Here is a 12,318-nt window from a genome sequence, read left to right as displayed (position 1 = left end):
AGCCTTCTTTTTTCCAAGCTGAACGATCCCTGTTCTCTCAGCCTTTTCTCATAAGGAGAGGTGCTTCATCCCTCTAATCATCTTGGTGGGCCTCCTCTGGACTTGCTGCAACAGGTCAATGTCCTTCTTATGCTGGGGACCCCAGAGTTGGGTGCAGTGTTCCAGGTGGGGTCTCACAATAGCAGAGTAGAGAATCAAAATCCCATCCCTCCCCGCTGCCCACGCTGCTTTTGATGCAGCCCAGGTTACAATTGGCCTTCTGGGCTGTGAGTGCCAGCTCATGTCCAGCCTCTCCTCCAACAGCACCCCCAAATCCTTCTTGGCAGGGCTGCTCTGGATCTGTTCCTCTCCCAGCTTTTATTGATAACCAGGGGTTGTCCCAACCCAGATGCAGCACCTTGTACTTGGCCTTATTAAAGCCTCATGAGTTTCACATGGGCCCACTTCTCAAGTTTGTCCAGGTCCCTCTGGCTGGCATCCTGTCCTTCAGGTGTGTCAGCTGCACCACTCAGCTTAGTGTCATCTGCTTTGCTGAGGGTGCACCCATCCATGTCATTAATGAAGATGATAGTAACCCTGGTCCCAGTATGGACCCCTGAGGGACACCACTTGTCACTGGTGTCCATCAGGACTCTGAGCTGTTGACCATTACCCTGTAGATGTGACCATCCAACCAATTTCTTATCCATCAAACAGTCCACCCACTGAATCCATCTCTCTCCAATTTAGAGAGGAGGATATGAGGAGCTGTGTCTAAGACAGAAATTTTCAGAAATGCAGGTAAATGACACCTGTAGCCCTTCCCTTGTCCGCTGGTGGAGTCACTCCATCACTGAAGGCCGCTAGGCTGGTCAGACAGGATTTGCCCTTGGTGAAGCCATGCTGGCTGTCCCCAGTCACCTCCCTGTCCTCCATGTGCCTTAGCATAGCATCCAGGATATTCCCTGGCACAGAGCTGAGGCTGACAGGTTGGTAGTTCCCATTCTGTCATCGGTGTTTGTTTCTTTCTGGTTCCAGCTTACTTTAATCCCAGGTTCTGCTTTCTAAATTTATTTCCTTGATTTCCTTCAAGTAATCAGCTTTTTCCAGGAGTCCTCACATGAGACTTGAGAACAAATTGGTGCTCCCAGTTCTTCTGCCCTGGGATTGCTCTCTTTCCCCCCTGTTCAGTAGGGAGTCCCTTCCATTAAGTATTGTAACCTTTCTTGTATGCCTCCTCTTTGCAAATTGCTGAAGGTGAAGACTGGGAAGTCACAGCTTAAGTAATAAAGCTCCAATTAAACTCAAGAAAACAGAACTTTTCGTGGGTTTTTATTGGAATTTGCATGGAATTGAGATAATTTACTGTCCTTTGGTCATTCAGTGTTTTCTTGTCCACATAGCCACAGTGTCCTGATTATTTTTCTATGTTGTTTGTTTGTTACCACAGAAAATTCCCACAATATTTGATATAGTATTTACCCATATATTTGCAAAAGGGAAAAAACATGTTGCTGGAAACTGCAAAAAGCAAGTCTGTAACCTATACATAGGGCTTATTATATGTTCATATTGCAACCTTCCTCTTCACCCACCACATTGTAAAACTGGACCGGGGAAAAAAACCCAATATACCTGAAAGTGACTGGCTTTGAAGAGAAAGTAAGTGGTAATGGCTTACATATTGCAAATACTTCTAATGAACTACAGACTCCTGAGTGATTCTAATATCTGCTTACCCAGATCTCACAAGAAAGCTATTACTCAGTATTCTGCTTCTTTCTGCAGTTTGTGTGTCTTGTTTGGGGGTGGGTGTGCTTTTGAATTTTGTGGGGGCTTTTGGTTGGGGTGGGCTTTTTTGTTTGTCTGAAGGCATGGAACATAGTATTCAAACTCAACTGTTGTTTATCCTATCATGTGGTGTTAAATTCAGCATTGCCAGTGTCCTGTTCTGAGACAGGGGCAGAAGGGGCATCGTTTTGCCTGCTCTCCAGAAGGAAAGTAGAAAATCTGTTCCTCTCAGATCAAAATAAATGGACTTTTTTATGGTGAAAAAGATGTCTTTGCATGGCATGCCATGGGCTGGAATTGTGTGTATATTGCAGAGAGTATCCCTGTTTTAACATGTAATACAACGTGAATTCCTGATCTCCTTTGCTGAAACAGAAGTACTGTGTAAGCACTTACTCGTGGGGTTCTTCTAGGCTGGGGGAGTGCCAGTACCTGTCCTGCAGCAGTGCCACCCCAGCTTGGGCCCTGGAGCTGTCACCAAAGTGGTGTGAGGGCTGTTTGGAGTGCTGCCCTGCCCCTGGGCCCCAGATACCAAATTCACCACCTGCTGCTAGGTTGCAGCTTGGTTAGAAGGCTGGGAGCTGCAGCACTCTGCACAGGGTAGCAGTGCTCGGAACCTCACGGGGGGCGGGATAGGAGAGAGGCAGGATGAAGGGCTTAGGGAGGTCACTTCTTTTAAGGAAACGCTGATTTCATTTGCTTAATAAAGCCTTAGGGGGTGCCAGGTAATGAAGGTGATATTCATGAGCTCTGACTAATAACAGCCCCATGGATGTGAAAAGCTTGTACCAAAGCACCACCTCTCTCAGTGTTGTTGGGAAACAACACTGTGTGAATGTCAATTGGAGTTACAAGCAGGGATCTATAGACCTAGAAAAACATTTAAGGAGGGGGGCAGGAATGCCAAGCCAGAGTACTTTTTCTTCAGCAAGTAAATACCTTGATTTGTTGCTAATTATTACTGGAAATACAAGCCTCTGTGGCTGAAATTGTTTTTGCTGCTAAAGCATAGGGCCAAGCCCTAATGCTAAATTCCTAATTGTTGAACAACAGTTTTCAAAAATCTCCCACAGGCATGATAGTTGTACATGTTTCTGAAAGCAAAAAGTGAGATGATTTCTGTGGCACATCTAAAAAAATCTAGTCAATGGTGCATCTGTGGTTAAGTGTGAGCGGTCTTGAAAGTACCGCCGTGCCCTCGTTGTTACTACATAAACTATGAAATGTTTGAGAATGTAAATCTCTTAAGGACCCTAAACATGCCCTATTCAGGCAGCTGAAAGGATGCTCCATGCTGTCTTTACAAATGGGTCTGGTTGCCGGCAGAAGGTGGCAAACTGGTGTTTATAAGTGCGGTCATGCATGTAAACCTCAGCTATGAACTTCGTTATGTATGTCCTTATAGAGAAAAAGCCAATGCTTAAAATAAACAGTTACAGTACTGACTCTGTAAGCCGCCCCCGCCTGTCTCTCCGTGTGTGACTCCTTTAGGGCGGGCGCTGTTTCCGCAGCCGCCCGCTCCGGGGGCAGCCGCCGCCTTCCTGCCGGCGCCGCCCCGCGCTCCCGGCGTTCCCTGCGCTGCGGGCCCGGCGGGATGCGCTCCGTCAGCTACGTGCAGTGCGTGGCGCTGGACTTCGCCGGCAGCCTCTTCCCGCACGCCATCTGCCTGGGGGACGCCGACAACGACACGGTCCGAGCCCGGAGCCCGGGGCGGGGCGGCCGCGGGGCAGCGGGCCCGGCTGGGGGTGCCCGCGGGGCCGCCTCGGAGACGGGGCTGGGGGGAAGCACCGAGCGGCTGGGGCGGCCTCAGGGCAGGTGCCAGGAGGAGCTGGCGGGGCTTCCAGCCCCCGGGGTGGCACACGGGGCTTGGCGGGCGCCTGAGCGGTGTGAGGGACGCAGGGCTTTGGTCAGAGCCTCCCCGGAGTTCCCCTGCAAAGGGAATGTTTGCCGGGCTGCAGCTGGTCCGGGCTTCCCTCGCCATTACGCGTGCTGGTCACCCCTGGTGTGGCCTGGGTGGTGCAGAGCCAATTTCTGCTCCCAAAGGGAGACAGACACTCCCCTGTCACAGTGGTGGGGATGTAGGGGTGCTTTGCTGGGCAAAGCGGATCACAAACAGGGTAGAGCCAGTTCTCGGTGTCTCTTGACCCGTGTGATGGATGGATGTGCATTGAGAGTGTTGCTATCAGCCCCAAAAATGGGTGGTTTTGATTTGCCTGTAACTAGGAAGAGGTTAGCTTAACCAGCTATATGTGAAATGTTTCTTCTCCTCAACAGTCAAGGTTTTTTACAGCCTTATCCTGAGAGGTGTAGTGGCTAGCAATGCAATAGGTGATTAAAGGGATTTCTCCATTAATAGTTATGTTGTATAGGGTAAGGTGTGCAGGGAGTTATGATATGCACACCATTTAAATACAGAGGCATGATGCAGGAGATGGGATGATGGGAGTAGGCTCATCAGCATGGGTGGTTGGTGATTTTTAGAAATCTTCTTCAAAGAAATAATCACCGTTCTGAAATACCCCTTACCCCTTCAGCAGTGAGATTGAACATCCTGTGTAAATCTGTTGAAAGTGTTCTTGCACTGTCATCCTGTTCCTGGATGATTGTATTTTTGTCATTGCCATCATCTTCCTTAGGTGATTCAAGTCAATCTAGATTGAAGGATGGAAGATGGAGTGATGATGATTAGCTGAGCAGGATGTTAAAACAGTCAGTGTCACGACTCTGAAACAGTGAGTGGAGAAGCAGTGGGTAATGGGATGTTGCTCTAAGGAGCCATTCTCCATCTCTTTTACCTGCAAGAATAAAATTAGGGCTTGTATATTTTCCCAGGCCTTCCATTTTGATTCCAGATTGTCTCTTTAACTTGTTTTGTTTTGCTGCTTCTTCCCAGAGAGTGATTTTTATATATGAATTCTGAGATTATTGCTGTTGAAGGAATACTGTTAATGTAATTGTGGATTTCTTCCTACTTTTCTTGTACAGCTGAATGAACTCGTGGTGGGAGACACCAGTGGAAAACTCTATGTTTACAAGAATGATGACAGCAAGCCCTGGGCTGTGCGATCTTGCCAAGGAATGGTCAGTTCTTGACAAAATTTCTAAATGGTTGGGCCTTTTGGTGTATGTGCAGCCAGCTATCCTTGTCCTTTGCCTAGGAATATGTAGGCTAGAGAGGAATGGCAGCCAGAACTGGTTCTGATGTCTTACATGTAATTATTCAAGACCCTGCTTTTGCCCACAGCCCCATGGGCTGTAAGTGATGAGGAAATCAATGGACAAACATAGAAACTGGCCTTCTGTCCCACCTTTACCCTGCTCTGAGCACTGTGGGTTTTGCCCCAGGGCTCTGACCAGTTATGTTTCTGTCCCTTGACTCTGCTCTGTTTGTCCTTCAAAAGGCTGTTTGGAGTTCAAGAGATGCTTTATGTGAGAGGGGAGGGGGTAGAGCAGAAGTTTATCCCAGGGTGCTGGGTTGGGTTGCCTTCTCTCATGGATGGCCTTGTTTTCTTTTGCAGCTCACATGTGTCGGTGTGGGAGATGTGTGCAATAAAGGAAAGGTGAGAGGAGCCAAACCTTCCCAGCTGTGTCTGTAGGGCATGTGGGAGCTGTTTAGGAGATTAAGGTCATGTCATGTGCTGAGTGTGGAGGAGGACAGATTGCTGGTGCTTTGTCTCCAGGATCTTTGCTCTGAGTTTTAGCACTACTGTTTTAAACTGTTCTTCTGTTTATATGTAACTGGTATCTTTCTGTGAGCCTTATGTGGGTTTTAGAGATCAAGGGAATCCATCCTATCTTCAGAGAGCACTTTTGATTTCCATCTGCCCTTGTGAGAGCACCACAAGGCTTTGGTGGTTTGAGGGTTGCTCCTTTTGCTCTGTGGCTTTTGCCCTTCTTGTGCTGATGTCTGCTGTGGGCCGTGGTCTTTCTGCCACTTGGCTGTGTGCATTTAAGGTCATCTGAACAAGACTGAGACACAGAATAGTCTGGACTCCCAAGCAAATTCCACCGGATCTACTATGACTCCTTTTGTTGGATTGCTGTTTCTGGGGGTTTAGCCAGGACCAATGAGTCCAAAGGTCCCAGTTTAGGCACCCTGCCCGAAATAGTGTAGCTGTGTTTGCTTCAGTGGGGAGCAGAGCTGACATGGGCATTGAGAAAGCCACGCACTGTTTGAGGGTTGCACACATATCAGCTTGATACCACAGTCTGACAAAGATGAACAAGAAGCTTGGACCCTGCCAGTAGCAGAGTAGTTTGTGTGCTGGCCAAAAACCTCTTGTTCCCTCTGTAGCAGGCATTGATCTTGATTGATCTACCCTTGTGTCTTCCTTTGCCCTGCTGTGGGACAGCTTCTGCACTTTCTAAAAGAGGAAGAATCAAAAGGTTTTTCTCTTCCCTCACAGAATTTCGTGGTGGCGGTGAGTGCAGAAGGCTGGTTTCATCTTTTTGACCTGACCTCTCTGAATTCAAAACACCCAGATGCTTCAGGCCACCATGAGTTGGCAGGGGCAGAAGAGCAGAAGCCAGTGTTCAAGCAGCACATTCCTGCCAACACCAAGGTCATGCTCATCAATGACATTGGTGAGCCACAAAGCTGGTGTGGGAATGCAAGGTGAAGGAGTTTGTGTGTGATGTTGGGGGCACTTGCAGAAGGAAATTACTGTCTTGCTGAAACAGATACTCCAACAAACCATAGCCAAGTCATGAAGGAGAGAAACAAGAACTTCATGAATGTTTCTGAAGTGCAAGTTTTCATTACAGGGTTGGGATCCTCAGGGATGCTAACTGTAGAAGCCAGCAGAGTGGTTTCTGCATGTTTGGGCTCTTAGGGCTTGAGAGAGTCCCTCTGTCTCTCTCTCTTCCCTACAGATGGAGATGGGAAATGTGAGTTGGTGGTGGGTTACACTGACAGGGTGGTCCGTGCGTTCCGCTGGGAGGACTCATCAGAGAATTCAGACCATGTCTCTGGGCAATTGATCCTGTTGAAGAAATGGCTTCTAGAAGGTCAGGTAAGGAAAAAAGGATGTTCAGAGCAGTACTTGCCACACAGTCTTCAAGAGGTGGCTTTTTCAAGAGAAGAAGCACAGAATCTCAGTCCTATGAACAAAACAATTGTCATGTTGATGACTTGAAAGATTTGCCCAGTGGTTTTTCTGTACATGCAGAGCAGCTGGTGGGTTGGTCTGGGAAACAGTTGCTCTTGCCCAGTAAGAGAGCGTTAGTGGAAATTACCAGTGGTGTTTTAAAGTGGCTTTTGGTAGGGAACCAACCTTTTACTGAACTTGGACATTTTGCTTCCAGCTGAATTTGTTCAGCTGCTGCTCAGCTCTCTCAGAAGATTTGCCATATTCAGATTTAGTTTAGAGGAGCACTGTAAACCTTTCAGAGTTCTTGACTCTATCCTTGCTTTTCCTCTGCCGCTGTAGGTGGACAGCCTGTCTGTGAACCCAGGCCCTGGTGGCTCACCAGAGCTGATGGTGTCACAGCCCGGCTGTGGCTACGCCATCCTGCTGTGCACCTGGGACACGGAGCAGCGGGACGCAGCCGCGGGAAGGGACGGATCTGCCGCGAGCAGGTGAGGCTGTTCCTGCAGGGGTACGTGAGCAGGTGCCACTGTAGCTGTGTGTTCCAGGGGACTGCCACCACACCACTGTTGTGAGGTGGGAGGTACTGTCACTGTCCTTGCTTCAGTGGCCTGCTGTGCTGCTGGTAGCTCATCACTTAAGCCTGCCTGTACCCAAGCTTCCATGAACACTCTTCATGTGTCTGTCGCAAAGATGAATAGTGCTGCTTTCCTTGTATCCCACTCTCTTCTTGAATTGGGCAAGGAGAGTGGCAAAACCAGCTCACTGCGGGGGCTGGTTCTGGGAGCTAAGGTAGGGAAATGAGTGACCTAGACCTCCAAAGGAAGGTCATCAGATTGCAGGGTAACAACTGAGAGACTGGGCCAAACCAAATTCATCTGAAACCCAGGATAAAACTGGGCTCATTCACCTGTTTTCTGCAGGTGAGGCAATTAGAGGTTTTCCTAATGAGACCCCTGGCACCCAGCGCTGTAAATCACAACCAGAGCAATCAGGATGAGCAGTGAGGTGCTTGTTACTGCCTTGGTGCTGGAAGAACCCTGGTGGGGAATTTGGGTGCTTCTGTGGTGTTCTGTGAGACTTCAAGGCAGACACAAAAAGCTGCAGCAGGAGAGGAGCTAGGCAAGTCTCCTTGATGTCTTAGAGAACTTAGTGGAATGGTACCCTGCTAACCAGAAGTCAGGCCCAGATGTGGTCTCTCACCAACCTGTTCAACCCTAGGCAGACACTTTGTGAGTGAAAAGCAGCCAGGCTTATATGACAGTAAAGACAAAATGGTCTTTTTTTTTTCCTTCACTGGAATACAGGCCTTACTGGGTTTTTTTGAGCTCTTTCCTTTTTTTTTTTTTTTTTGATGCATCAAATCATTTTGGTTTTTTTTTTAAAACGTTGATGATGAGTTTCTTTACTACCTGGGCTGGCATGCATTTTTTTCCTTTATCATTAAAGGGATAAACCTGTTCACAAACTCTGTCAGTGCCTGGATTTGTAGAGCTTTGGAATACTCTGCTCCTGAGATTGTTCTGAGACAGTCCCAGGCGTGGTTCCCTAATTTTTCCCTGTTATCTTTCTCCTTTCCCCAGTGAGGCCCCTGTTCGAGATGTGATTCTACATCAAACATCTGGACGGATTCACAACAAGAATGTCTCCACTCATCTGATTGGTAGCATTGCCCGAGGTGAGAGATCAGCAGCTTGGGAATCTCCAGCCCAGCAGCTGCCCCTGATGGTTTTTCAGTATGTCAGTCCAGGATGAAATCAGATTTCCTGTGGTAGAAAAATGGCAGTGAGAGGCAGCTGCAGGAACAGAGGGATCTTGGCTTCTCTTAGCCGGCTCCCAAAGAAAGACAGTTGGATATTTGCACATGAGCTTTTTACAGCCTTTGTCCTTTCCTAGGTAGCCCTTATCCTTCACTCAGCACAAGAGTTTCTCTGCAGCCTCTGCTGACCTGCATTTAGTCAGTTTGAATGGCTGCTGTGCCATGCTCCTACAGATGTCCTTGATCCTTGTTTCTGCATGGCTGCAGCTGATGCCTCCTTCTCATTTCCTACATGCATCTCTCCTCTCCCACAGCCTCATCTTCGTTCTTGGTTTCCAGCATTTGAATCTCAATTCCTGGTAGCTATGTGCTGCTCCTCCTTCTCCTGTGAGGCCCCAGCCTCTCCAGAGCTGCTTCCATATTTCATCTGTATCATTGTCCTCTGTCTTCTTCCACTGTGCTGTGTTCAGCTCTTGTATCTAAAATCTGCACAGCTGCCAGCTTCTGTCAGCCCTGACACACTGCTCTAGTGTCCAGACTTTGGTTGCCCGCTGCCACTGCTTCCCTCCTGTAACTCCTTGTGCTCTGACCTGTGCCTGGTGCTCCTGCTGAATCCTCCTTTGGTACCTATGGAGAGTAAGCACCTTTCACTCACCCTTGGGGTGTGTGGGCATAATAGAAGGCAGAAAACTCCCAGTGGCGATCACTTTCTCTTGCATTTGCTGTGCCCAAGTATTGCCCCCTGCAGTGCTGTCGGAGAATGATTCAGCCTGTCCAATGTAATTAAGAGTTTTTGGAGAAGAGCAATCCACTGAACCCCAGCCTCTTCCCCTTCCTTAGAGGACCTTTCCTGCCCAGTTCCTAAGCTTGTCATGTTTCCAGCATCTCTGATGCTGCTGTGAGCAACATGGTCAACAGAGCATGAAATCAATTATTTCACTGCATATGAAGCCTTGCATGTATTGAGAGATGTCTGTGAAAAATGGAGGCACACAGAACAAGGGATGAAGAGCAGGCTGTAAAAAAGCCCATTGATGTTGGACCATCAATAAAGAGCTGAAGAGTGCCATGCTGACCAGTTTCCAAGAGGGACACAGCAGATCTCTTGGATCAGAGCCTGTCTGGGTGCATGTCAGTAGGGGCAGTTAAGCACTCAACCAGCGGACTTTGCTTTAGGCTGATCTGCAGAAACGGGGTGATTTGTAACCCGGGAATGTGCAGGGGGTTGTAACTTGGAGCTGTCTGTGGGCACTGGAGGTAGGCTCACATTGTTAACCTACTCTGGGGAAACTGCCTGCTTGCTTTCAGCTCTGCTGGCTTGCCCCTGACTGCCAGGTTTCCTGGGCTCTTCCTCAGGGAGCCAGTGTCTCTCCTACATTGTTACTGAAAGGATTAAATGCAGCTTTAGTTGAGTACAGCTCTAGTCCTCTCTTTCTGAGTGTCATATTTTTAAAACTTGGCCTTGCATGTCTTTTCTTTTTTTGGTAGCTACGTAGAGAGTTTGCTGAAGGGCTGAAGCAGCCCAGTGGTCAGGGGACTCTCCTCTTCAGCTTTAACTAGTGACATTTGTCAGTGTTGTCCTGCACACAGCTGGACAAGGAAAAGAGGCAGCATGGATCAGCTTGCTTTGGATCTTTTTAATTGTTTTCAGGAGAGGGCGGGGATGATGTTTATAAAATGGCATCAACTCCAGTAATTTTCTTTTGCACTTACAGGCTCCAGTGAGAATAGTGGCTCAGGTCTCTTTGCCCTCTGTACTCTGGATGGTAAGTCCTGCCACTGTCCTGGAGGGAGACCTGTGGGGCAGCCAAGGTCTATCACCAATTCAAAGCAGGGAACCAGGGAGTCAGTGCTTTTGATTTTTAAAAGAAAGGGAAGCTAGGCTTCGGAAACCCTTCAAGGGTCAGGCAAGAGAATTTGATTCAAAGACTCCTTCTGCTGACCTATTTTATATGAAGGCATGGAGGGCACTGTGAGGATAGATGCTTGTTTATGTTCCACTTTCTCATGGCCAATGCCCCCTGCCCAGTACTGCCACAGTAATAGGAATGTGGTAGGTGGGGTCAAGTGTCCAGTATGGATTTAGCAGCCAAGACCAGGCCTGTGCTATTAGGAGCCAACTCTCAGCAACCCTAAGTGTTGAAGGAGTAGGGCCTAGCATTACCAAACATCTTGCTCCCTTTTACTGTTTTCAAGATAGTTGCTTTATTCTTTCTTCAGGAACACTGAAACTCATGGAGGGAGCAGACAAGCTGCTCTGGTCTGTTCAGGTTGATCACCAGCTCTTTGCTCTGGAAAAGCTGGATGTTACAGTGAGTATCTGAATAAGGCTAGGAGAGATGAAGACAAAAACTCAGCATGGCTTTGTGTGTGTGAATATGAATTTAGGAAGGGCAGAGGGAGTATGACTCAGCTGGAAAAGGCTGGGATTATCTCAGGATGACACAGAATGTTCTGACTGTGGCAGTACATTCTGCACTCAGGTCAGTCTGCCCAGCTGCAAGAGGTTGAGCTGTCTGTCTGTTAGACGCAGCATCCTTTTATCCATTCATAAACTTTTGTCCCCAGCTGTTCTTCAATCTTACTGCAGAGCTGAATGGTTTTGCTCACTGCTAATATCCTGATTGTCTACAAGCTCTTACAGTACCTAAGGATTGCCACAGAGAAGAGAGATGAGCTCCAAGTGCAAAATGTCTGGATGAGGTGTCCAGAAGTGACACCTAGACATTAGTGTTCTGTCTCTGAACAAGCAAGAAAGATTCTTGGCTGTCCCTGGGAGTAGGTGATGTCTGTGTAATACGCAGTCTTCTGGTTCCTGCAGGGCAATGGGCACGAGGAGGTGATTGCCTGTGCGTGGGACGGTCAGACGTACATCATTGACCACAACCGGACTGTGGCCAGATTCCAAGCAGATGAGAACGTCAGTGCCTTCTGTGCAGGTGGGAAGCCTGACTGCAAAGGCAGCCCTCACAGCATTTTCCCCTCAAAGCTACTACCCCCATCGGGGAGACCGAGAATCCTTTGTCTGCCTGCAGTGGGGAATAATTTCCCTGTGTGCATACTGCAGAAGGCCCAGCTAGTCTTTCCTCTGGTGGCATCTGGGAAAAGTAAGGGTGAGAGGAAGTGATGCTAAGGTTTGTCTTTAGTAGTTTGGGGTTTTTTTCTTGTCCTTTTTGGAAGTGCTGCAGTGGTCTCTTGTCTTGCCCACCGCTTTTTTAATATGCAGACTTCTAAGCTGTTCTAAAGTGGAGATAATGAGCCCGAGCTTTGGCTCTGCTCAGTCCCTTCTCTCAGACCTGCAAGAAGCAGCTTGCAAATCCCCAAGCTTCATGCAGTTCAGGACAGCTTCTTGGATTTTCTCAAAGGGACTTTGTATACCAAGCCCATATCTCTGTCCAGGTGCTTGCTGTTTTCAGTTAGCAGCTTTGGTACCTTGTCATGAAATGTCAATTGCTTGCTTTCTCTATCCTTTTGGAAGTAGTCAGATCTCCACACTTCTGCTTTCTGCAGGCCTCTATGCATGCAAAGAGGGGAGCAACAGTCCCTGCCTTGTTTATGTCAGCTTCAGCCAGAAGATCTACATCTACTGGGATGTGCAGCTGGAGAGAATGGAGTCCACCAACCTGTTGAAAATCCTGGATTGTGACCCGGAGTTTGGAAATCTCCTGCAGCAGCTGGGTATAGGTGAGGGCAGAAAGAGCA

The 12,318-nt window shown here is 48.2% G+C and overlaps 1 protein-coding gene across 1 annotated transcript in view; it reads left to right on the top strand.

Annotated features, from left to right (window-relative positions):
• Window positions 1-3,331: 3,331 nt before the first annotated feature.
• Window positions 3,332-12,318, top strand: part of ITFG2 (integrin alpha FG-GAP repeat containing 2) — a 12,315-nt gene continuing 3,328 nt past the window's right edge. The window contains exons 1-11 of the mRNA XM_048294241.1: window positions 3,332-3,460; window positions 4,756-4,851; window positions 5,289-5,330; window positions 6,177-6,354; window positions 6,643-6,782; window positions 7,200-7,348; window positions 8,441-8,535; window positions 10,332-10,382; window positions 10,837-10,928; window positions 11,438-11,555; window positions 12,127-12,300. Of these exons, the coding sequence (XP_048150198.1) occupies window positions 3,365-3,460; window positions 4,756-4,851; window positions 5,289-5,330; window positions 6,177-6,354; window positions 6,643-6,782; window positions 7,200-7,348; window positions 8,441-8,535; window positions 10,332-10,382; window positions 10,837-10,928; window positions 11,438-11,555; window positions 12,127-12,300 (1,231 nt within the window). The 5' untranslated portion in view covers window positions 3,332-3,364. The remainder of the gene's footprint in view (window positions 3,461-4,755; window positions 4,852-5,288; window positions 5,331-6,176; window positions 6,355-6,642; window positions 6,783-7,199; window positions 7,349-8,440; window positions 8,536-10,331; window positions 10,383-10,836; window positions 10,929-11,437; window positions 11,556-12,126; window positions 12,301-12,318) is intronic.

The sequence above is a fragment of the Corvus hawaiiensis genome, chromosome 2 (genome assembly GCF_020740725.1).
Source record: "Corvus hawaiiensis isolate bCorHaw1 chromosome 2, bCorHaw1.pri.cur, whole genome shotgun sequence".
NCBI lineage: Eukaryota > Metazoa > Chordata > Aves > Passeriformes > Corvidae > Corvus > Corvus hawaiiensis.
This window is presented reverse-complemented; position numbering and strand designations above follow the sequence as displayed.